Here is a 26749-nt window from a genome sequence, read left to right as displayed (position 1 = left end):
TGTGACATGATCAGTGTTGTGTTTTAGAGACATCACTCTGGAGCCCCTGTTTGGAAGGCCAACGTCAGGGAGCCAGAGAGCAAATTAGGGGATGGTTGCACCATGTATCAGGGAATGGATGAAGTTAGAAGGGAAACGGGGCTGCAATGGAAGAGGTTATTTTTTATTCCAGAGGCAAAATCAACAGAACTTGGTCACTAATTAGATGTGGCAGTTAGGAGAAGATGGGGTCCGAATTAAGTGGTTGAGCAACTGGTGTTCAAGGTAAGCATGCTTCGGAGATGGGAGAGAAAGAGGATGTGCCACGGAGGCGACTGCACCGTATTCAGGTAGTCATGTCCAGGAGTGGTTGGAAGTATGGGTCTGGAATGCTGGAGAGACATCTGTGTTGGTGGTACAGATTTAGGAGTCACTAACTCTTCAGGAAAATTGAAATCATGGGAATGGATATGAAGAGAATACGTGGTATGAAGAAAGCCAAGGTCAGAGTCTGGGGAAGCATCAGAATTTATGAGGACCATGCCTAAAAAGTTGGTTGATGACATCCTTGAGAAGAGGTGGAGTGGTGTGAGGTGGCAGGAGACGTTAGGAAGATTCCAGTACTGCCTCTGGGCGGCGTTGGTGTGTGGGGCCAGGGCCGTAAGGGAGGTGGCCTCAGGGAAGAGCCAGGTCGCCGAAGGGCAGGGGTTGGAGGCCAGTGGTGAAGCAGGAATGGAGAATGGTTTTCCCAGAAATGAGGACTCCAGGGGGAACAGAAGAAAGGGAGGATAGCATTCAGAAGTGTTGGGGTGGAGAGAGACCACTTGACTGAAGTTCAGTGACCCAGGACACCACAGCGGGGGGTGGGGGTGGGGTGAGGGAGGGTTGGGAACCATTCCAAACTGGCCTCTGTTCTCTGAGCTATTTCCAGCCTCTAGTCTGCTCAGGTGGACTGTCGCTGCCTTTATAGAGCCGCCGTGTGGAACCCGAGTCCCCGAAGTGCCGATGTGTAGAACCACTGTGTACATTTACATCCACATATTTGGCTTCCCTGACCCCAGGACAGATGTGGAAACAGTAAGCGTGGCCAGCCAAAGAAAGCAGAGAGGCGTACAAATCCAAACCTCCTTTCTGTTTTAACTGGAACGTCGGGACCCAGCTTCATTCCTCCAATCGGTTCCAGTCCAAAGGAAAATGGGCCATCTCTGGTCTCCTATTTTGGAGCAGAGCGTGACAACTGCGTGCCACATGCCCGATTGGCTGGGCTGGACCACCTCACATCCCCGTGCCTGGCCACTCCTGAGGAGGCCTCCTTCCGGACTCTGCGCAGGTGTCTTTTTTTTTTTCTTTTTAAAGATTTTATTTATTTATTTATTTGACAGAGATAGAGACAGCCAGCGAGAGAGGGAACACAAGCAGGGGGAGTGGGAGAGGAAGAAGCAGGCTCACAGTGGAGGAGCCTGATGTGGGGCTCGATCCCAGAACGGCGGGATCACGCCCTGAGCCGAAGGCAGACGCTTAACGACTGAGCCACCCAGGCGCCCCCATGCGCAGGTGTCTTGATTGGTTTGAGGGTCTTCTGAACTTCTCGCGACAGCCCATCGAGTACATATTGTATTGGTTTTGTTTGCAACCAGAAAAAAAGGAAACTCAGGCTCACACAAATACTAAGTGGGAGAAGTAGAATTTATTTTATTAAACTTCTGTTATGAAGTATTTCAGACAAGCAGGAACATTCCAAAAATACCATATGATAGCTCTATAAGACTTTAACCTTAAGCCATCCCGGCATCCGATTTTTAAAAGAAAATACGAACAAATCCAGTTGAAGCTCTCTGTGTCTCCCTTCCTGAAGTTTTTTCTCCTCCCTCTCTTTAGAGGTAACTACTCTTTGAAGTTGATGTTTATTATTACTATGCAAATGTTTGTATTTTTATTATATATACTATATAAAAACAATCTCTGGTGTTACTTTGCATGCTTTCAAGTGTTTCAAGAATGATATCAAAGTCTGCATTTTTTTTTTCTGGATTCCATGTGAGTGCATTTAAGATACCCATTGGAGATTGTAGGTGGTTAAGTTCAGCTTGCACTGAGCAATCAGCTCTTGTTAGCTCTGACCTGAAGGGATCATAGGCTCTGCAAGTTCAGTGTTTCACAATTCCCTTCGAGTCCTGTTAAGTCAGAGTTCTAACTCCTTAGCTCCCTAATCTGGGTGTTTAAGTCAATTTCCTTACTTCCTTAGATAATACTACAGGCTTTATTGTTGGTAGCTTGTCTTGCTCAAGCATTTCTTGCCAAACCATTTGTGTAAAGAATGAAACATGAACAATATTTTCCACAGTGCCGAGGTGGGTGTGGAAGGTGGGGGGAAATGTAGATCAACTAAAAATTCAGAGGACACAGGAGTATCAGAATCTTCTCGACAATGCTTGCAACAATCTTAAGGCTCCTGTTTTTTAAAATTTTTAAATTAAATTAAAATTTATTAAACTTTTCTTTTCTTATGAAATATTTCAGACAAACAGGGACTTTTTAGAATAATTTTAAATTAAAAAAAATTTTTTTTTTATTTAAGTAATCTCTACACGCAGTTTGGGGCTTGAACTCACAGCTCTGAGATCAAGAGTTGCACACCCTCCTGCCTGAGCCAGCCAGGCTCTCCTCAAGGTTCTTTATACTCCCATTTCTTCTTGATGAGTTTCTTCCATCTGGCAGAAAGAACTCTCCTAATATTGAATCCTACAGGAAGTGGAATGTTTGAGTTTTATTGAAGGGTTTTTTCTCATGTTTTGTCTGATATTTTCCGTGAGTCAAAGAAAATGAAATTAAAAAAAAATCACAGCCATCTTCATCAGTGATGAAGTGATGTATAGTGTTTTCTGCAGTATTCCAGAATGCCCAGAATTTTCTGCAGTGATAGAAATGTTCTATATCTAGGCTGCCCAGTATAGTAGCCAGTAGTCAGTAGTCACATGTGGCCACTGAGCACTTGAAAAGTGGCTTAGTGTGACTGAAGACCTGAATTTTAAATTTTCTTTCATTTTTAAAAATAATTTAAATTAGAATAGCCCCAGGGGTGTAATGATTACTGTACTAGACAGTAAAGTTCTAGAGGAATTGAGACCAACATGTGTTGGAAGAGTTTCAACAAGTCTTAATAAATCAAATGAGTTCATATTACATTGCAACTGATTTATTTGCTCTTTCTTTTTTGAAATCTGAAGTTAATAAGAGACAGTGGATAGTTTGGAAACTATTGTACAGACTATCGTTTCTCCAAGAGCTTCTGTTAATCTGTTGTCCGTAGTCAGCATATCTTTGTGATTTTGATGCTGTTCATAAGTGCCAGGTGTTGGTGGCATGTCTGCCTGCAGCCCTCACCGTCCCTTGCCTCTTAGCTCATTCAGTCCACGTCATTCTCCAGCGCCACTGACTCTGACTTCGTTCGTAGTCTTCCTCTGTTCTGGCATAGCCTGACTCTGGGAGGTGGGCAAGACTGAGACCAGGACCAGACCTACTTCCAGTCTTGGTTCTGGACTCTGTCCAAATCAGCTTTCATGTCTTTAACTTTCATTTTGAAATAATTTTAGATTTACAGAAATGTTCCAAATAGTACAACGGTGCAAAGGATCCTGTAGTATGTTCTCTACCCAGACTCCCATGTGTTCATGTGGTTAATGTTTTACCACCTTTGTTTTTTTTTCTCTCCTCCCCTCTATATACCTGTATCTATCTATATCTGTATCTGTATTTATATCTATTATCATCTCGATCTGTAATCTACATGTCCATATAGGTGTGTAAATCTAGCTATCTATCTTTAAGATTTTATTTATTTATTTGAGAGAGAGAGAGCAGAGTGAGAGAGAGAGCACAAGTGGGGGGATTGGAGGGACAGAGGGAGAGGGAGAAGCAGACTCCCCGCCAAACAGGGAGCCCGACGTGGTGCTTGATCCGAGGACGCGGGGATCATGACCCGAGCTGAAGGCAGACACCCAATTGACTGGTAGTCCTGCCTGCCTAGCTAGCTAGCTAGCTAGCTGTCTACCTCCTCTAAAAACAGGGACATTGTCTTATGTGACTATAGTACGATCATCAAACTCATAAAGTTAACACGAATAACATACTATGAGTTAATCTATAGACCTCATTCAAATTTTTTCCAGTTGTCCCAATAATGTCCTTTATAATAATAATAACAAAAAACTTCAGATCCAGTATCCAACCCAGGTCACAGGCTGCATCTGTTTTCTTGTCTCATTAGTCTCCTTTAATCTAGAACAATTCCACAGTCTTTTTCTTTCTTTGGTCTTGGACATTTCTTTCTGAAGAGAATAGGTCAGCTATTTTGTGAATTTCTCTCAATTTGTATTTGTCTGATATTTTCTCGTGATTGGATTTGGCTTACACATTTTTCCGAGAATATCACAGAAGCGATGCTGTGCCCTTCTCAGTGCACCCTGTACAGAAGCACATGGTATCAGTTGTTCATCTGCGATTAAACTTGCTGAAGGTGGGATCTGCCAAGTTTCTCCATTATAAAGACACTATTTATCTTTTTGTAATTACTAAGTATGTCTGGTGATATATCTTGAGACTATATAAATATCCTGTTTCTCATCATACTTTTGCTCATCAGTTTCAATATCTCTTTATCATTCTTGCTTGAAACAATGATTGCTATCATGGTTGCCAAAATGCCAATTGTCTAATTATATCATTCTTTCTGTAGTTGGCATTTATTTGTGGACATTATGTTTTAAGGAAGATTTTTAAAAAAGATTTTATTTATTTATTTGAGAGAAAGAGCATGAGCAGAGGGAGGGGGAGGGGCAGAGGGAGAAGCAGACTCTTCCTGAGCAGGAAGCCCGACATGGGTCTCGATCCCAGGGTTCTGGGATCATGACCTGAGCTGAAGGCAGATGCTCAACTGACTGAGCCACCCAGGTGTCCCAGAAAGATTTTTTTTTTTTAAAGTAGGCTCTATACCCAATGTGAGGCTTGAACTCACAATTCCAAGGTCAAGAGTTGCTTGCTCTACCAACTGAGTCAGCCAGGCACTCCAAGGAAGATTCTTAAATCTATCTATCTATCTATCTATCTATCTATCTATCTATCTATCTATCATCATTTATTTACCTTTATTGTACATCTATGTTCCAGTCTTATCTTGTTCTTCTTTGGTGTACCAATCCTGGAATCAGTCATTTCTTCAAGGACCAGCCTTCATTTTAATGACCACATGTTGGTTGCGTGAACAGGAGACAAAAGCCAACATAAGAAGCTGGGACCCTAAAAGGCAGCTTAGTGTATGAATGAACTAGAAAAGTACTCTGACTTACTAATAGGAATAGCAAGGAGTAGCTTGCTTGTCCCTGTTGGGTTAAGGGAGAAAATTTTCTCTTGAGAATTCTTAACCACAGGCTGGCACTAACTCAGGTTTGTAACCCAAATTTCCGCTACCTGCATGATTCTAAATACCTTTAGGTTAGCGTTTATTTTAAAGCAGTTCAGGATTGGCAACGATTCCAGATATTTGGAAGAAGCAAACATAAATTTTCTTTGGAGAAATGCAATCACAACACAAACCTCAGAGTTTTCCATGAATTAAGTTCTGAGGAATGTGGGCTCAGAGTCAAAGTCAAAAAGCATTTAAGGAGACAAGGCACTATATGCAAAAATCAGCAGGAACAACAAACCACAGAATCAGGCCAGCAAAGCTTTTAGATATGGGAATTATTGGATACAAAATATAAATTAAGCATGTTTAATATATTTAAAGAAAGAAAAGTGGTGATTCAAAATTTAAGGTACAGCGATTATGAAAGATAAACAGGCATATTTGAAAGCCAACCAAAAAGGACTTTTAATAAAAGACAAACATAAAAACTGGAATTAAAAAAACTCAAATGATTATTTAAAGAGAAAATTAGATATAGGTGATACATTCATGAACAGGAACATGGATCTGAAGTGATCTGGAATGCAAAACAGAGAGATAAAAAGGTAGAAGATATGAAAGACAGGCTAAGAGACATGGTGGACAGGCTGAGATGGTCTGACATATGGCTAACCCTGGAAGGAAAGGAGCAAGAGGAAGAGAGGCAAATTTTGAAGGGGTAATGACTGAAAATTATTCAGAATTGATGAAGCATACATGCATACTTTCAATTCAGGAAGCTCAGTAAATTTATAGTGATAGAAACAAAATTTTCCTTAGACAAGGCGCGGTGAAACTGGGGAATAGCAAATACTATGGATGGCAGCTAGTATTCCCAGCAACTGGGGGCGTGGATGGCATTTGTCAGCCTTGAAGAGGGGATCTGGGCAGAGTATCATACTATCCACATTGGTGTATGTATCTGTTATACATATTTTCATTATATTAAGTGAGAAACACACGATAAAAAGTGTATTTATAGTATGATTTCAATATTTTTAAATGGGCATATATATCAAAGAAGACTGAGAGGGGGTAAATGATGTTTAAGAAGTTTTGTCTTGGTGTTAGAATAATGGATAACATTCATTTTCCCCCAACCTGTGTCTTTTAAACACACACGCACGCACACACACACACGCACACACGCGCGCGCACACAAATCTTAGATTAGTTTTTGGAAAACATAGAGCCACCCCACTGAGCTGTTCAAATCAGTCAGAAAGTGAACATCAGTGTCCTACAGTAGGTGAATGGATAAACATCCAGACAATGGAGTATGACTCAGTGATAAAAAGATGAGTTATCAACAACGAAAAGACATGGAAGAAGCTTAAATGCATATTGCTAAGTGAAAGAGGCCAATCTGAAAAGTCTACACACTATGATTCCAGCTATGTGGTATTCTGGGAAAGCAAGGAGATGGGGACAGTCAAAATATCAGAGGTTTCTGGGGGTTCAAGAGGAGAGAGGAGGTGGAATGAAGAGGTGGAACACGGGATTTTTAGGGTGACGGAACTATCCTGCATGATACTGTATGATACAGAGTGGATACATGTGCATTTGTAACACAAAGAGCGACCTATAATGTAAACTACGGACTTCAGCATTGATTTATCAGTTGTAACAAATGGACCACAGTAATGCAAGATGTTAATAATTGGGAGAACTGTGTGCAGGGCAGAGGGGGTATGGGGGAATTCTCCACATTATCTAGGAAGTATTCCTGTAAACCTCAAACTGTTCTAAAAAATAAAATCTATTCATTAAAAAAAAAAAAGGAAAAAAGAAAGTATCAGTTTCTGTTCTAGAGGCAACCACATTAACAGTAGTTGAGACTGAATTTAACAGACGCGTGCTCAGCAAGCCGAGGTGAGATCTCCTCACTGTGGACCGAACAAAGCCCTTTCAGGCAGTTGTGAAATATCAGAACATAAATCTACAAATAAACAGCTGCTTCATTGACTGATACTTTAACGGGGATCGCAACCACTTGACTGCTGATTCTGGATTCTTTCCGTTTCCTCAATGAGCCACGACACAACTGTTGAGTCTCGCTCTATGCATTTGGAGAAGGGCAGGGAATCTGGTCCTGGGACAGGACGTTTGATAAACAAACGAGGCAAATTGGAGCTGATTCTTCTGGTGACTGCCAGTGCTGGCACTTTTTTTTTCCTTCTGGCACCTACCCGAAGTTCCTGGCATCTACTCTTATTTTTCCTCCCAGGCCAACTGCAAAAAAAAGGACTTGACCTCAACTGACATAGAATGTGGAAGAATGTGTATGCATTGAAAAGCAATCCAGTGAGCTGACGAAGTTAATGAATTTTTATAGGAATTCATTCAATACCACCCAGTGAGAGCCCATGCTTTGAATATTTGCTCAAAGGCAATGGGGAAATGAGAACTTGCTTATTACCTCTGGTTCTTGAAAGAAAACCTCGCCTCAGATACAGCTTCCACGTCTATTGTTGATTTGCTTAAACATTTGGACATGTTGGGATTCTGCATTGATATGTTTGCTCATTTGCCCAGCATTGGTTAACTGCCATGTGACAGACACCAAATGTGTAGAATTGTCACTGGGGGAGAGGCTACAGCAACGTGTGTTCTACTGTAGTGCCCGAGTGGGAGGGTGAGAGATCCCTTTTTCTTTTTCCTCCTTACTCTCCCCTTGACAACTCCCGCCCTTCCATTTTTCTCTCTACCCTTTTGCTTTTTCCTAGGAGTTGAGACCTGTCTGATTGGTAAGATTATAAGAACCTTCCATTTACAGAGAGTGCTACTCAGGGGCCCAGTCACTATTAAGTAGAAGTACTTCTCCTGTATTCTCCTTTCTTGAATCCATCTGAAGTCTATTTTTCCTTGCAGCAGAGATAGGAATTTCACCTTATTCTTTCCCCAGCTAGATAGCCCTTTATTAAAGAGTCAGTCCGTGGATACTCCACTGTTATCATAAACTAAACTTCCATGTATTTACAGGTCTGTTGCTGAAAATTGTTCTGTTGTATTACCATATACTGGCTGTGTTTCTAATTAAAACTTAGAATCTGCATTGGAGATTACTTAAAAATCTTGCTACGTTTTTTATTGGCCTTCATTTGAATTTGTAGGTTATTTGTGAGAGAACTGACACCTTTTCAGGGTTATTAAGTTTTCCCATTCAGGAATGTAGTACCACTCTCCATCTATTGAGGATAGTTCATAAAATTGTATAGTTGTCTTCCTACAGATTTTGTACATTTTTTTGAGTAGGTTTATTTCTTGTTAATTTGTATATGCAATTTATATATACAAATATAAGTATATAATATGGTTACATATAATTGATATATTTTCCCCAAATATAAACATGTATAGTTTTATATTTTTTTCTATTATGAATGGATAGTTTTCTAACTGGGCATGGTTATGGTGCTGACGATGTACCTGACCAGCTCACTGGCCTCTTCTATTAGTTCTAAAAGTTTTACGTTGATTCTCATGGAATTTTTAGGTAGTCATTGATACTGTCTGAAAATAATGGCAACTTTTTTTCTTCCTGATATTTACAATTGCTTTGTAATTTTGTTTGTGTTATTGAGCTGGCTAGAACCAAAGGTGAATGAGAATGGTGATGGCTACAATCCTTTCTTGTTTTTTTATTTTAAAGAGAATACCCCTAGTGTTACAGGATGTCTCGGTTCTTGTCCCTTGTCCCAGGTGCCTCAAGAATTAGAGAGCCAAGACCAGAATGGGTAGATAGAGTTAACTGAGTAGATAAGTAGAGTAAACTTTCAAGAGTGAAAGCAGGCCACTGCTGGGACCAGAGTGACAATGGCACCGGGAAGCTCTAGCTGCGTCCTTTTAAGCCTGCTCATGATGCATTGATATAATTGTATTTATTTATGTATTGTATATTGATGAGTGTCGAATGAGCTTTTGTTTGTGACCTTAAAAGAACTATAGAGCAAGTTGCACCCTTTGTAGGCATGTTCACAAAGAAGTCTTCTAGTGGCTTCTGAGCCAGCTCTGTGTGTTTTGACATTAAGTATGTTTGTCTGGGTTTTTGGTGGATACCTTTTATCAGGTAGGGAAGCTTTTTTTTTTTTTTTTTCCTATTCCTAACTTGCTAAGGAAATTAAAGGCATTTTTTAAAAAATCAATTACCAATTACTATTAACTAGAAGTAAGAAAGTATATCCTGGACGTAGTGCTGGACAGGATCTCTTCTTGTTTTTACAAACAGTTCAAGAATAAATAAATTATCTTTATTTATCTTCTAAGAATTTTATCTTAATAATTATCTTTATTTTTATCTTTTGAGAATCTCCTAAAAACAAACATTGAAAAGACCATAAAAACTTTGAGCTAAGCATCGAAATGCTGTGAGAACCAACAGTCTCAGCAGGTAACAGATGGAGTGGGCGGGGCCTGCTCAGAGCGAGCATTTGCTTTGGTCCCTTTGGTGGGGTCCATGGAAGTATCCAGCAAGGGGTGGGCCGGAATCGAATTCTCCTGGACCCCTGCAGGTCTTATTCCTCGTAGCTGTGATTACGTCATTGGAGGAGATACAAACATAAAAGGGTCTGAAAGTCTGTTCAGTCTTACTGAAACCCAGGAAGCAAAGGCACAGAAATCGAACGTGTGGTGCACAGACACTGACAATATGTCTGTGTGAGCACCGAGAGGCCATCACTATACCCAGGTCTGCACGGAGAGGAGAGAAGGCAGTCAATTGAGGCATTAGAAAGGGATATTTGTAGCAAAAACTTAAATGCCTGATTGAAGCAGGAAAGAAAATTTATCTTCCTAAAGAGATGACTTGAACCCACCTCTCACCTTCCTATCTCCTGCTGTCTTCGCTTCCACCCTTCGGAGCCTAATTTGGAATCCCTGGGCCACACCGGCGAGACAGAAGCTGCTTCCCGTTTGGAATCCACCCCAGCTCGAGAGAAGCCCGTTACTGCAATTTCAGATGCGTGTCAAAGCCTCTGCATCACCTTCTCTACGAACCACTTTTTTGCATTCGTGTGGAATATTTATGTGTTTCTACAAGATCTTGGTTGGAAATGCGGATTATCATTAATTTCAAGTCGGTTTCTTACAGAATCTATAGGTGTCCAGTAAATACTTTCAAGAGTAAAACTACGCAAAAAGACAGGCACTGTGTCTTGGGCAGAGTTGGGGTGCGGCTCACAGGGAGGGGAATGTCAAAGTGCTTGTATTGTTTAAAAAAATGTGAAGCTAGATGGCTGTAAGTTTTCCACAGCTCTTGGGGATGCATTTTTGAAAGAGGCTAGTGATGGGTGGCTGAGAGGTCTCTCGTCTTATGACTTCTCTTTCAGAAGAAAACGAATGTTTTCTGGACTCTTTGCACTCATACCCAACATTTCTTTACTTTTAAAATATTTTGCAAGAATGCAAACCACTTCACTACCCAAAGGAAAATGTCTTTTATGAGTTCCATTTATTTTAATGTTTATAAGCAACTAGTAACTCAAGATGCTGGTTCAGGTACTGAATGTGCATGAGTAATTGAACATCTTTTTAAATTTATGATTTATTTTATTTTAGAGACAGAGTGTGTGCGAGCACGTGTGTGTGTGTGGGGGGGTAGGGGTAGAGGGAGACAGAAAGGGAGACAGAATCCAGCAGACTCCCCGCTGAGTGAGAGCCCAAAGGGGTGGGGGTGGGGGACTCAATTCCAGCCTGAGATCATGACCTGAGTGGAAACTAAGAGTTAGATGCTTTACCGACTGAGCCACCCAGGTGCCCCTTATTGAACACTTTCTTTTTTTTTTTTTAAAGATTTATTTATTTATTTGACAGAGAGAGAGAGTGCCAGCGAGAGAGGGAACACAAGCAGGGGGAGTGGGAGAGAAAGAAGCAGGCTTCAGTGGAGGAGCCTGATGTGGGGCTCGATCCCATAACGCTGGGATCACGCCCTGAGCTGAAGGCAGACGCTTAACGACTGAGCCACCCAGGTACCCCCCTCATTGAACACTTTTAACAGAACTTTGTTTTGAGCTCTCAGGTGACTTAGGCAGAATTTTGTTAGCTGTTGCTGTTGCCTTATAAGTACATTGTAAAATGATATTTAAAAGTAAATAAAGGAGATGTTGCACAGTTTCAAACTCTGGAAATTAAAATGGTCCCGCTTTTAGGAGAGAAGGAAGAATTTATATAATTGACCACTTGAATGTTGAATAAAAAGGAGAGGCGATTACACCTAGTGGAATTATAAGGCTTCTAATTTGGGTAGGTATAAATTTGATGAAGACGTGGTTATTCAAGCCAACACAGTACAATTGTAATCAGAATAAACCCATCTGTTTTGCATATGCCAGGTCTATGGCTTTAAACCCAGTGCTTGGTTATTGTAAGCACTTGTTGGCAATGTATTTAGAAGGCCAAATTGTTGTATTTGTTGTTCATGCCTAAGTGAGGCTCCAGAGAAACACATTTATCTGAGGGCAGAAAATTGGATTTAGTGATGAAAAATTGTAGATCTGCTCAAGTTCACAGTCAGCACCTGATTGATGACCTTATTGCTTTCTGTGATGGTTCCTCTGTTTATTCAACTTAATGCATTGGAGCGTTACTCAGGGTAGTTGAAGTGATTTCATGAGAAAGTTGGTTGGTAATATGAGCAATATGTAGGATTTAAAAATTCTTCATATGATAGAGTAAATACTTTTTCCACTTCTAATACTTGCCTTATTTGGGGTGCCTGGGTGGCGCGGTCGTTAAGCGTTTGCCTTTGGCTCAGGGCGTGATCCTGGCGTTATGGGATCGAGCCCCACATCAGGCTCCTCCGCTATGAGCCTGCTTCTTCCTCTCCCACTCCCCCTGCTTGTGTTCCCTCTCTCACTGGTGGTCTCTCTCTGTCAAATAAATAAATAAAATCTTAAAAAAAAAATACTTGCCTTATTTTATTTGTTACACTTAAATTAAATACAGCTGAAGTTAATTTTGGTATAAGGAGTGAGGTAGGGCTCCAAGATTTCTTTTTCCTTCCAAATTGCTAGGTGGTTATCTCAAAACCATTTAATGATTAAGGATGTAATTTAAAAATATCACCTGTGCCCAAAGGCTATTAAAAAGTAACTACTATTGCAACTTGGAAAAAGTAGTGGCATGATTTTCTGTTTGCAGTTGGTTTTATTCCAATTAAGATGCATTTAAGGCTCAAGAAAGACTTGTGAAAAAACAAACTCAGTAACTAGTAAGAGACACTCGATTACCTACAAAAAATTTAAATGGAGGAGCTGAATCGAAGCTGCTAAGAAGAATAAAATGATTTGTGTCCGAATTGCAGATATAAGAAAAATATCTTGAAGTGTATATAGAAGGAAGGGTATTTACTGCCGCATGATCTGTAAAACTGCCTGGTTTCTTTTCTTTCTTTCCTTTTTTTTAAGTTTTTTTATTTATGTATTTATTTATTTAAATTCAATTATAATTAACATATGACGTATTACTGGTTTCAGGGGTTCAGGTCTGTGATTCATCAGTCTTATATAATACCCAGTGCTCACTACAACACATACCCTCCCCAATGGCTGCCTGGTTCCTTGAGCAGCTGCAAACCTCTGGAGTCCTTGCTCTGTGAGTGAAATCGGTCATGGCCACAAATCTTGTGACAGGCAGCCAGACACAATCCTAACTGATCCAGGACATTTTTTCTGTGTGCTTCTCTATCTCCACTTTTTACTTTTTTATTTTCATTGAGCTTGGATTACTTTTGAAATTTTAAAACTGTTACTAGAAATAAAGAGTATGTTGAATGTTGGACAGCTGAAGAAAAAATTAACAGTAATCAAGACGGTAAAGAGCTTAGTGGAAATACAATAATGATTTGAGAAATGCAATTTAATTTGCGTAACAACATTTTATTATCAGACGTTAAGCACTTGAACAATCTACACTTTATTTTCGTAACAGAGAGACAAATAACCAGTAAAAGAGATGATTTTAGGAAAGTTTATTATTATTTTTTTTAGAAGCAACTTCCAGAGTTTGTCATTGTGCAGGTTCCGCCCAGTCTCCTATAGCACGGTACGGTGATAACTGATTTTTTAGAACAATGACGCACTGAAGATCCATAACTGTCTTCTGAATTATCGCAGAAAGAAGAAAGGACTAGAAGAAGAGTTTAATGTTAAGTGTATTTAAAAAAATCATATTCTAATTCTTTTAAATTGGTTATCCAAGTACGATAATATAGTAGAGCTCAGATAACTAGAGAAGGCAACTGACTAGAATACCCCATTCCCGTCTGGTGTGCGTTCACAGGCTTTTTACTGCATATATCTTTATATAGTTCGCAAGCTAATTCAACCCATTTTACACAGCATTAATTGTTTTTATTGATTGGCATTGGGCTGAAACTTGCTCACTATCTCATAATTATTATTATTTTTTTCTAGTTCTTTGGTGGATTTTTCTCATCTAACAGTGTTTGGATGCTAGTGTTTATGAGACATCAAAAACATCTCGGCCCATTTTAGTGTTATTTACAATGAAGTTACCCATGGCCAGATATCCAAGTATATTACTTAATTTGCCCACCTGCTCTGTTTTTGATCTTGGTCAAAGAGAGAATTTTTACAGTCTCGCTGGAGTATGTGCAAAGCTCCAGGCCAGAAACCGTTTGTGAGCTGGTCTTCAAAGGAGAGGACCACGGAACTCAAGGTTCTTATTAATGCTGTGCAAACAGAGGTCTCGTCATTTTGGTAACTATTTGTACATTTAGAAAAGCAATACAGTCATGGGAAAAACCAACAAGCACAGCTTGGTAGAATAACCTGCCATGAAATATCATTGGCTTTATAATAATTTACTACAACCGTTCTTTTTATTCACACTGGATAGGAAATGCTTCCATCTAACACATGGAATACGAATATATACAACAAAAAGTTGGCTTTTATTAAAAAAAAAAAAACTTCACAAGGACAATAACATGGGGGCTGAAAAACTAATTTTGTGCAGTTTCCTGATCACAATTGTACGTCTGCTGCCTTTTACAGGGAATGATACAAATACTGATATATTTTATAAACCAGTTAAAGAATTTTGTCCATGCTAGCCTATTGCCTTATTCATATAGTCTAGAAGTTTCACCTTCTCAACTGTAATTCTAAATGACTAGGGATGACATGATGAGTCAGTTTTAAGGACAAACCCTGCTAATCCCTTCTAAATCAGCATATATTTGCAGTTCCCTATTCATCAGAAAGTTCACCAAGACATCGTGGAAGCTGCACAGGGCTTCTGATTGATGTGCTGTTGAGATCCTGAATGTTGCATTCTCACTCGATGCCCGCCATCTTGTACAACGTCTGTGTCTTGGCTTGAACTTTCTTATGGCCGCAGTGAGTCAGGCGGCAGTGGTGTGGGGTGGACTGTTCTGTACTGCCCGCAGTCAAAACAGTTGCCATGGGCTCAACATCTCTATGCTGTGAGCCTGGGGAACCCATTCTCCTATGGAATGGTTTGCTGGAGTCCAGCAATGTCACTGCAGGTGGCTGAGACATTGTGGCCCCTGCCTCATGAGGGACTATACTAAAGAAGAAGCCTCGTGTTGTAAGAATAGACAATACAGGCCAGGTTGAGGAGGTGGCAAAGGGAGGTTGCTTTTATAAGTCCTGGAAACCATCTCTGATTTTAGCTCTATGAGAAGGCTGGGCGTTTGGAAGTGGCAGGCTGGGAGAAGGGCTGGGTCTGAGGTACACTTAGAGACGTGTCAGTTTGGCATCGGCACTCCAGATTTAGTGCCTGTAGTCCCCCTACTAAGGCACTCTGCCGAGATCTATGTTCCCCGACTGTACCTTTTATGCCCAAGGATTCCCCATTCCTCCGTGCAATTCCTGTGTGTTTCTGCTTTCTAGTTTTTGTTTGTTTGTTTCTGCCTTCTAAAGTGGGGATGGAAAATAGGGCTCATCTCTCTCTCAAATTCTGACTGATGAATGGTGGCTCTTTGAAGTTGTGATGTGAGGATTGTGAAGAAATTGCTGGGCTCCATGGATAGTGCTGTGATTGATGAGCAATGCCTGTCATGGCTACAAGAACTGATGTTGACGGAGTGCATGCCGGGTCCTTATGTCTGTGTTCTGAGTAAGGTGCAAGAATCAGGCTGGCTTGACGGGTTCCTGAAGGATCTTTGGAGGCCATAACCCAAAGCTCTAAGTTTATATTTATTTTATATTCTGGTTTGTTCCAGATAAGATTTAAGACTTTGAGTGGTTTGGGAGAGGAATTTTAAGACCTGTGAAGGAGATAATTTTGAATAGGGTGGTGAAGGAGGGACCTCTGTTTTCACCCTGGGTGATGAAGCCCAATGTTTAGAAAGTGGTTCCAGGGCTTACTGATGACAACAGATTCAGAAAGACTTGGAGGAATTGGGTGGATCCCAGGCCTGGTGGGAATTTCAGGCAGAACTAGTATATTCCTCCTGGGTTGACAGCTTATTTTTATGAGTACGTTGAAAAGCCAAGGAGAAATACATTTGCATCTACACATACATGGCTTTTTTTGCGGTTAATTAAAGAACCTGGAGATGGTTTCCCTACTATGTTAGGACCATTGTCTCTCAACTCTACCTAGAAATCTCCGGTATACAACTTTACCAAGAAAGAAAGGAAAAAAAAAAATCCCAGTGAGATTGTATGGTAGGTGCTAGTGATGCCATTTTGGGAAGATCAACTCAACATTTGTCTCTGAAAAATGGGATCAGTCACTTCTTCATACCTTAAGTGATTTAAACTGAAGCCTAATCTTGATTTTTAACATGAATCATTAACAGGTTTCTCTTCAACAATGCCATTGTCTGTTGATTAGTGGACCATGTCGGGCCAACGCCAACCACCTCTAGCTGCTGGTGGCCTGTGGGTTTTAGAAACTGTCTGATGCTCTCATCAGTATCGCCAGTCAATGCGCACACCTGATTTCACTTACACAGCAACGTGGCAACATACCTCTTTCCATCTATAAACACCTGCTCTCTTCCTCACTTGGAAACTGGGAGAATTTGAAAGGAAAATAAGGCATATGTTTTTACTCCTTTGCAAATCCCAGGCGAACAAGCTTTTGGATACCTGTCTGATGTTGAGTTTCTTGCCACAATGGGGACCCCAAGCTTTTCCCAAAGTTGTAGGCCAAGGGTTTTCACCTTCTTGGGTGAGGATTCCTTGGTTCCTAGGCCAAGGGTCCAGGGTCAAGTGATCGAGGTGGAGTGGAGGAGGGAAGGCAGCATTTAGAAACCCAGCAATGTTATTTCTCATCCATCCGACTCTGCGTTTCACCCTCAGAGAAATGATTTTCTTATTGGTCTCCATGAGACACAATCCCGTTTAAGAGCATCCCAGCAGTTTCACTGTCTCTGGAACCTTCTAGAGGTGATGGCTGGCTGGCTATAATTGTGACTGTAGGTGCCTCATCATTTGTTTTCAGGCATTTCAAAATTTCTGTTTCTGCTGATCACAATTGCTGGTGTATTGGCATTACAAACCAATTTTTAAGGTGTGTGAAGGTCAGTGGGCTTTATCACCACTCATTTCCAAAGCAGAAGCCTCTCCTAACTGGAAAGACTTATTCTAACACCACAGAGGAGCCTTCTCCCCAAAGTTTCTAAGAGCCCAGAGCATGAACTTTGGGTTCTAGACAGAAGGCCTAGGAGGAGGTCGGGAGGGGGGTGGCGCCCTGTTGGGAGGTGGAGCCTGAGGAGGAGGGGGCAGGGTGGAAGGTGGGGATGGAATTGGAGGGGTGGGAGCACTGGGGGGTGGGGGAGGGCAATGGGGAGCAGGGGGTGGGGGGGTGTAAATGGGGGCAGGAGGCGGTGAGCTGGTGTGGTAGGCGTTGTTGAGGGGGTACTTAGCGGGCTGATTGTTCTTGACTCTGGTGAAGTTGATACAGCGGCCCTGTAAGAGAACCAGAGAGAAGAAACGGTGAGCTGATGTTTGCTGTTTACAGCAGGGCAGGTGGGAGGCACGGTGGGCAGCTTGAAAGAAATATGTAGAAAGCAGACACAATGCTTATGACAGTGCTCTACCGTCATACAATAGAACTTGACAACAAATCAACTCCCCATTTCCTTTTTCTGGGCTTACTGTGTTGTAAAATTATTTGTTAAAATTCATTTTCCTGGAGGCTCTCTCTCAAAGAGGAGGAAGAGGAGGGGACCTTAACTGGGTGCATGGGGTCAAGCTGTGTACAGAGTTCATCAGATTTCATCTCAACAGCCTTGCCAGCCAGGAACTCTTACCAAATGTTCTAATTCATAGATGGGGAAACTGAGTCTCAAAAACATTAAATCTCTTTCCCAAGGCCACACAACCAGGAAGAGGTACGATTGGTGATTCGAATCCCAGCTAGGCTTCAGAACCTCTATTCTTCCTGCTGCACTCTAATGTCTTCTAAGGAGGCGGGGTGGTGCTTGTGGTGTGTGTCACCAAATTTTTTAAACAAAGGGAACTTGCTTCAGCTGATTTCAGTGGCACTCCTGGAGGCAGTAGCAGGTTAACACCATGAGCTCCTGCACTCGAATTCGAGCTGAATCCATCTGTGATCTGCGTTGTCACGCATGTGGCCGACGGGGGTCATTCTCAGAGGCCCTCAAGCAGTTGCCTCTCCCCCATCAACTTTTGCCCCCTTCAGCCATTGGCGCCGAGTAGAGACTTAAGGAGGCAGCTCCCCCTCCTGCTGTGAACAAGACACCAGTCAATACAGCCCCCCCTCGGAGCCCCTGCCTTGCCCGAAGCGGTGTCAACGAAAAATTTATCCTGCCCTTGCTCTGGCACCTGCTGCAGCACGCTTAGGTTCTTAGCAAGTACAGCCTGGGGCTGTGTTATTGCAAAGTGGGCAGTGACCCTGAATTCCGCTCCCCCCACCCCCACCCTTCCTGGGGACATGACTGGACAATGCAGAGCAGACACCTAGAGCCCCTACAGCAGCCTCTAGGAAGTCCAGAATCTGCAGCCGGCCCTACATACCCTCTCCTTTGTGGTGTCCCCTCTCAGCTCTTCAAAGTCAGTCTCGCCTGCCCTGCTCCCCCTCCCCCCACAGACGACATTCTCCTTCCGGTGCCTGTGCTCCGTTCACTTTGGGCATCAGACCCTCCTGCCTTGCCTGGGCAGGATGTGGCCCACCCTTGTGGGGTCCTAGCCCCCCTCCAAATTTCCCGGGCCTGCAGGGCACCTTGTTCTTGCCTCTACTGTGTGTCCTGGATGCCTGCAGAAGTTGCCCCCAAAGAAGGGGGGTGGGGGCATGCGTTTGAGGCTGCCCTGTCCCTTTCTCCCTCTCCTGCTCATCCCAATCCGATGTAGCACTACACCGGGGCTGGAGCTGGTGTGTGGGTTTTTCCCGGCCTCACCCTCCAGGATGGAGGCCCATCCTCTGGCATCTGCCCTGGATGAGATATGTCCAGAGAAGCTGGAATTTCCCTTTTCAGGCCTTTAGAGGGAGGGGCCGAGGGGAACTGAAGAGGGTGAGTCTGTGGAATTAAGCCACAGTCACTTGTAGAAGACAGAAGTGTGTGATTTGAGACGTGGCTTGGGCCGAGAGTCACAGCAGGGCCACGATGCATGTTTATGGGAGACAGTGGGGGCTGAGCCAACCTTGCCTCACGTGCGCACACCCCACTCATCCGAGTCCTAAGTCAGTCCCTTCCCTCCACACATCTTTCCCTGATGACTCCAGCCTCCATGTATCCTTTGCTTCCCTCCCTGAGTTCTCTAGTTAAAAGTCTATGCCACACACAGAAGCCTGAAAACCATAGTTGTTTGATTGGTGAATGCCTTGCCTGCCTGACCAGATGAGAAACTTCTGGAAAGCAGCAGCCTTGTTTTGCACTCTGCTGCTGCACTATTGGTTTAGGAAATACAATGCCATATTTAGATGCCAGCACCCCATTCCTCTGTACTTGCATTTCATGAGATTAAACCAGGGCCTAACCTTGGTAGGTTCTGATTGGGGGCCCACTAAATGCAGAAATAAGTTCCCGTCTTCTCATGGCATCGCCCAGAACTCCCAGATCAATGCCAAGCTTTCACAGGTTAGGTTGACTTTGTAACCTGGTGCTGTAAATTCCCAGTTGTCCAAGCAGCCCTCTTTTTTTTTTTTTTAAGATTTTGTTTATTTGAGAAAGGGGGGGGGAGAGAAGGAGCAGGGGGAGAGAGAGAAGCAAGACTCCCCTCCAAGCAGGAAGCCTGATGTGGGGCTCGATCCCAGAACTCTGGGATCATGACCTAAGCCGAAGGCAGATGCTTAACTGACTGAGCCATCCAGGCACTCCCTATGCAGCCCTCTTTTACAGCTGTTAAAAAAAAGAGAGACAACAGGTCTAAAATGGAGTCACCTGTACTAAACCCCATGTCAGCAAATCAAGACTCAATACATAACCTAATTGCAGTTTCAAACTTGCCCAAAAATGTAATCTTAAGCCTGTCAACGTGGAATTTCCTGGTCAGCATTAGTGAGGTAATCAGCCTGATAGGCCCCTTCCATCACCCAAAGAAAGATGAGGTAACCCACTCTTTCCTGTCCCTGCCCCCTTCTGCCTATAAAGTCTCCCATTTTGTACAGCTCCTCGGAGTTCCTTTCTATTTGCTAGATGGAGTGCAGCCTGATTCACAAATTGTTGAATAAAGCCAATAAGATCTTTAAATTTTATTCAGTTGAATTTTGTTTTTTAGCACAGCTTTATAAATCTAAGCCTTGGGAATAGTTTATTTATAATTCTGGATAAAGCTCTTTCCTTCAAGAATGTTGAAGTCCTAATGATTACCATCTGTGATAAAGTCCTGTAATGGACAACTCAGAGTTGGGATTTACTGTACTACATATTTTGCCCTTTGTTCCTAGACATGCTAAGTCAGACAAAGAGCCTCAAAAGATTCATTTCCTCTGAAGATGAAGGAGAATTCTGGTCCTGAAGATGGAGCTGCTGGTGCCTGGGGTCAAGTCCCCCTATGACTTCGGATTTTCCTCAGGGCTGGCCGTCCCACGGCTCCCTCCCTGAGAGAGGAGGCATGCTAATTCAGAGGCCTGTTGACTTATTTCACACACTATAATACTAATATTTTTACCAGAGGCTATTTTGTCCAGAGACAAAATCAGGAGCTCCCAGCCTTCTTCTACCAATACATCTGTTCATAACCCAGATTAAGATCCCAGATGTCTTGAAGAAGGTGTGAAAAGATCCACAGAATAAAAGATGGTCCCTCACATCTGTCTGTCAGCTGGGGATGTGGGAGACGGGAGTGAGGTGGGAGAAATTGCTCCTTAGGTCAGCCCCTCCAGCTGCCATCATGGCCTCTTGGCCAAGGCAACAGAAGAATGGGGTGGGGTGGGGAGGGAGAGAGGCAAGAAGCCCCTTTCCTGTGGTCAGTAATAGTCCAGGGGTGCACCCCTGGATCTCCTGCTCCAGAGCACTAGGCTATGGTTCATTAGGTACCCCAGTCCATGACAGCTGAGCACAGCAGCCCAGAGCTCTTTGTAAGCAGCCAGGACAGGGTGGGGGGCAAGCTCACAGTCTCCTCCATGCCCCCACTGCGTGACATGGGGTGGGGATAATAATACCACCTGCCACTTAGAGTCGTTATGAGGATTAACTTAATCAATGTTGATGAAGGCTTTGGAACACGGCCTGCCACATGGAGTTTGTAAATGAAATTGAGTCTAGATGGAGAAACAGATGCTCAGACACAATAATGACCTTGTCTAGGGTAGGAAGGCTAGTTGGAGGTAGTATCAGGTTTTCTGACTCCTAGTTTAGTGCCCTCTAAGTGAGCTGCAGACTAGAGCCTCCACGCTCCACACCTGGCTTCCATAACAAAGCTGGTATAGAGGGGGAAAAATGTAGCACTGACCATGTGACCAGAGCAGTCCCCAGGGTCCGCTGTCTTACGCACTCTCTCTACCTTCCCATGGCACAAAACTCCTGAAACTGATTCTTATAGGACCTCCCACCATGCTTTGCACACACAGTGGACTGATGATGCATCCACACATACATATTGTCCTGAAGAAAGGTGCAGACTTGGCATAAATGAATCCCTGGGGTCAGTTACAGTAAGATGCAATTAGGACTTTAGGAAGGGGTGTGGCTACAAATTAAGTTCTTAAAACCTGGAACCAGAGGAGCCAACACAAACACTGTAACACTTAGACCATATAATTGGCCTAAAGATCAATTTACACGACATCATTTTTTGCTTGTGAGAGGATAATAGAAAGGCCAGATGTTCTCAGTGTCATATATGCCAGCAAATCTGCACCAGTGTTTGCTTAAAAGGTTGCTAGGACGACTGGAGCTCTCAGTTCGTACACTGGTCTTTGCAACCCAGTTAAATTCTTTGCAGTATTGTTTTTGGGAGGTTTGATTCAGATCCAACATTTGGCCTTGACCTCAGTTTACCTCGGCTTGCTCTTTTACAAAGTACGAGTGCCAATTATTTTCACACATTAGCAACAAAATACTCTGGTTAAATTCTAAGAAGAAAATGCAACAATATCTCCTGCTAAGTGGTGGCTTAGCAGGATGCTAGGTGGCTTTTCTTCTAGGCGGGAAAGCGCCATTTTGGTTTGACTGAATCTAATAGTGTTGAGAGGATTATTGGAAATGTCTAGGCACATCGTTTTAACTCATTATTTTCACTGTACAGAAATGAGACTGAGGGCTCAGGCTTATTTAAATATGGTGCCCAAGATGATAAAGCGGTAAATGGTAGAAGTGGGATTAAAACCAGCTGTGCTTGCCTTAGGCACTTATCCTCTTTCCCTCTATTATCCTGAATATAGACTAACAATGCAAATATTTTCTTGAGTCACTTGTAGATGCTATCACACAACATAGCTCTTGGCCACAATCCATCAACTCTTGATGTTGCTGTCAAGAGGTCTTTCCAGAACACGAGTTTGGTCAATTCAATGCCCAGCTCAAAATCCTTCAATGGCTTCCCATTATCTTTAGAATAAAATCCAAATACCTCTGATGGCATATGCAGCTCTTTGTGATCTGGTCCTTGCTTACATATTTCAATTAATTTTTTGTTTTTTTTATTGCAGGATGTCCAACTTGGCCCACCCTAATCCCTCTGCAAAAATCTGTTCAACGAAAGAAGATAATATGCCATTTGCTATTCTTCTCAGTCAACACTGCTCCCCAACTGGTGGGTGAGTGTCTCTGAGGTGGCCTCTGGGTCTTCTCATCTTGGCTATTTATAGGCTTAAGTTTAAGTAGGTGCTCAAAAAGTACTGCTTATATCCCCAAGGGTTTCTGAGGTGGAGCAAGCCTCCTTAGAAACCTCAGACTTTTCCCTGCAAGTTTAGGTTCTCAAAGGGTCAAAGGTCTGTGAGCTTGCAGTTGCAAATTTCGGTCTCTTTAGTCACACCCTCATGGTCTCTTTGGGCTATCTTCTGGCTCTTGGGGAAGGGGCAGCAAGAATGCTATGTGCTCCCCTTGATTTCCACACTAGAAATGTTAACCTGTTATCTTTAAGAATACTTTTTTGGGTTACTTTTGATTGATTTGTCAGATGAAACCACTCTTCAGCAAAACTCTTTACCTAAGTTGGATGTGACACATTCAGAACAATCATGGCGTAGTCATGATGGATGAACGATCTCGATGACCAGGTTCCGGCTTCTTCCCAGCTTTGAACCACAGACACTGATGGTCCACGGGGAAGAGAGACAGAATACTGGTGGTGTGGCTCTGTCTTCTGCTCTGTGGGTCATGGCTGGGAGGCAGAGTTCTACCGCCCATTCTACGACTCACACACTCATTGTGAAACCTTGAGTAAGTCCCTTTCTCTCTGTGGGCCTAAGCTTCTTCATAGATAAATAAAGCTGTTGCACTAGGTAGATGACATCCATGGCCCTTTCAGCCCTAACATTTTTTAACTCCATCAAAATTTGAGTGGCTTTTGAGTTTTGCTCAGATACTGTAATCTGAGTTCTTTGGGGACAGCCAGTTTGCGAGTCTTTTTATGCAACTGAATTCGGGTAACTCTTTGTGTTGCGTATTTTTTGGTTCATCATTAGATTTATAAAATATTAATAAGTTGAAAATTCAAGATTGGACTCTCCATCTTCTGCTCTTTGGTTACCGTGTTAAGAACTCAAGCTTGCCTCTGAGTCCTGAATTTGGGTTTGTGGCATGACGGGGGAGATGCGAGAAGAGCTGTGGGCTGATTGTGTGCAAAAGACTTGCCAGTGGTGAGCTCATGTGTGTTGAGTGTTATAAAACATCTGTTTGGGTATCAGGCATGCTCATTGGAGAGGGAGCTGGCCTTTGGAGATGGTTAAAAATATGCCATGGCTCCCAGAGATTAAACCAAATAGTTTCCTATGAACAGAGGTCACTTAAGGAAATTGGATTTCACAGGAAGAAGACTAAAATAATCAGATGGAAAAAGAATAACATGTATGCCAAGTTTCTTCTGACAAATACCTTTTCTCTCTAGCCCGGTTCTTCCATTGATTGTCTTGTTTGGAGGTATTTTTCGAGTTACAAATGGATGGGGTTTCCAAAGTTTGTTTCAAGTCAGTTGTTTAGAATTAGGAGCATAGTTTCTCACTTAAGTCACTCTTGTAAGTGGGGGTTGGTTCTTAGGCTAGACCACAAAAGCTCACTGGTGTATTGAAGGCAATTGACGTAATGCTGCTGAAGTTGGTGCTCTAGTGATAAATGAGACACATGAGTAATGAATGGATGGAGGGCTGGTTTAGGTGACTTAATAGTGCCTTCTATCCCATGCAGGTTTCTCTCCATTCGTTATGTGGACCTTCATCCTTTTGACAAATGGTTTTTGAGTGCCGGCTATGTTCTAGACACCTTATAAGGCGCTGAATTCAGTGATGAGCAACCAAAAACAGTCCCCGCTCTCTTGGAAAATATAGTCCACAGGAGGAGAGAGATGTCAGTCAATTAATCCCACAACCAAATGGACCGTAGCAACCATATTTGCATTCCCTGACACTGGCCTTGACCGTAGTTGATTGGACCAGAGGTGAGCATCTAACCTGAGCTAGGCCAATCAGATTCTCTCTTCTCAGAATTTGGAATTACAACTGAGTTACTAACTGAGGCGGTCAGTTAGGATTGATCCTTTGGGTAGAGACGATCAAAGTAGGAACTGGGAGGTGGCTATCTTCTGCAAAGTCAGGGAGAAGCAGAATTCTGATTCTATCTCTAAAAGATCCTCCATGTTCATTCACTCCTCCCAACTTCACTGTCACTCAGTCTTCTATAACTTGGGCCACTAGGTAAACTGGACTTCCTGTTTTCAGCCTTTCTCTTTTCCAGTTATATTTTGGTTCCCAGGTGAAATGAAAATGCGTATGTACATACATATATACATGCATGTTTGTACATGTATACAAGATGTATACATGCATTTATACACACATAGACACACATTCAAAGTTGTCTTCCCGCTTAAACTCTTCAATGCCTCCCCGCCATCTGTAGGAAAATATGCAAGCTCCTCAGCATGCACAGGCCCCTGCTCCCTTTGTGTTTCTTTCTGCCATCCCATTTCCTCCTCTTTCTTTGAACCCTATACTTCAGCTTTGAAACGAAGCCCCCATACTCTGGCTCTTTGTTTGACAGCATTCATTCATAGGCCCAGTTCCATGATAGGGACAAAATGGCATAAAGGCACCTGTCTTTTTCTGGGGCTACAGGAAGGGCGTGTGGTGCGTGGTGGTGCCAGAGTCCTTGACTGCTTCCCTCCACCTCAAACGTGCCCTGCCTATAAATCGCCTACAGCAGCCTGCCTTTTATGTGCTGTTCATGCGAAGGGATCCCAGGTCAACTCCTGCAGTTGTTTGATTCATTTTGCTGACACACGTGCTGGCCCGCTTTCCATAATAACTTCTTTGGAGGCCAAAACTGAGGGTAAGATGAAAGCAGAAAGGAAATATTTGGTAACAAGAGGAAACTAGGAAAATGAAGGGGCAGAAATAAAAATGGTTCATCCTTAGTGGGACAGGTGCAGGCGTAGGACTTCTGAAGGATTACTACTGAGATAAGCCTTATTTAAGAATAAAATTCGGAGTGTCTGGGTGGCTCCGTTGGTTAAGCATCTGCCTTTGGCTCAGGTCATGACCCAGGGTCCTGGGATTGAGCCCCACATAGGGCTCCCTGCTCAGCAGGCAGTCTGATTTTCTCTCTCTGTCTGACCCTCCCCCCTGCTTGTGCGCTCTCTCTCCCAATGAATAAATAAAAAATCTTAAAAAAAATTCTGTTTATATCTGATTACAAAGTTCTACATTTTCTTTGTGGAAAATTTGGAAAATGTACAAAAGAAGGAAAAAGAAGAGAAGGAGAGAAGGATTGTAAGTTCTAACACTCAGAGTGTTACCATGTTGTGCTAACTCTCTCAGACAACACACACACATACACACACACACAGAGTGATGCATGAATTTACAAAAATGGGAATCGTTCTGTACAAAAGTTTTTAAATGATATGCTGTGACCATTTCTCCCCTGCCATTTTCAGTATGATTTGCAATGATTACATAACTTTCTATCACATGGAAGAAGCACCAAATGCAGCTATTAAAGTCTTTATTGGGCATTAAGAGTCCATCTAACTTTTAATTTTCCCTAATACGTCTTCAATAAGCTTCTAAAAAATTCTAGAATCAATGGTTAATCTTCGATTTTTGTATCCGACTTTGTATGTGAGATTGGCCACTTTTCTTTTGTTGTATGCTATTTTTGTCTTCAAGATTATGTTAACAAAAGGAATAGGGAAGATTTTCATTTTTAAGCTTAATATATTCTATATTTTTGAAATAGCATAAGAGTTATTTGTTCATTAAAAGCTTGAGAAAATTCTCTCTAAATCTTTCCAGACATACTGCTATTCTGGAATGCAGTTCTTTGACGACTTTAAAAGTTTTTGCCACAGGTATTGACCTATTTAGGTTTTGTACCCTATGTGAGTTCATTTCCATAATTTATTCTTTCTTAGAAAACCATTCATTTTATCAAGATTTTTTAAGCATTTGTGTAGGTTTGTGCTTTGCACAAAGGAAATTCTCACAGTTAATTCTATTTGTGGTGATATCTCTTTTGTAATCATTAATATACATACATATTTGCATGTTCTGACTTTTTTTTGACTTTGAAAGATTTTCCAATGATATTACAATTTCCAAAAAAAAAATCTTAAGACTTATTTCTCAGTTCTACTGATTTTGCTTTATTTTCATTAATTTGTTCTTTTATTCGTAGATTCCTTGTTTCTGCTTTCTGCAGATTTGTTTCATATTCTTTTCTAAGGTTTAACTGAATACCTAGCTCATTTATTTTCATTTTTCTTGTTTAAT

General features: G+C 42.2%; 1 protein-coding gene and 1 long non-coding RNA gene across 2 annotated transcripts in view; one reads left to right on the top strand and one right to left on the bottom strand.

The window, feature by feature from the left end:
• Positions 1-26749, top strand: part of LOC123786017 (uncharacterized) — a 65090-nt gene that overhangs the window by 28295 nt on the left and 10046 nt on the right. Inside the window, exon 2 of the long non-coding RNA XR_006777856.2 lies at positions 22472-22579. This is a non-coding gene — a long non-coding RNA (uncharacterized LOC123786017). The remainder of the gene's footprint in view (positions 1-22471; positions 22580-26749) is intronic.
• The window catches only part of ANTXR1 (ANTXR cell adhesion molecule 1), a 213269-nt gene continuing 199893 nt past the window's right edge, over positions 13374-26749 (bottom strand). The window contains exon 18 of the mRNA XM_045788146.2: positions 13374-17325. Within this exon, the coding sequence (XP_045644102.1) occupies positions 17065-17325 (261 nt within the window). The 3' untranslated portion in view covers positions 13374-17064. The remainder of the gene's footprint in view (positions 17326-26749) is intronic.

The sequence above is a fragment of the Ursus americanus genome, chromosome 7 (assembly GCF_024610735.1).
Source record: "Ursus americanus isolate L20-20 chromosome 7, mUrsAme1.1.p, whole genome shotgun sequence".
Classification (NCBI taxonomy): domain Eukaryota; kingdom Metazoa; phylum Chordata; class Mammalia; order Carnivora; family Ursidae; genus Ursus; species Ursus americanus.
This window is presented reverse-complemented; position numbering and strand designations above follow the sequence as displayed.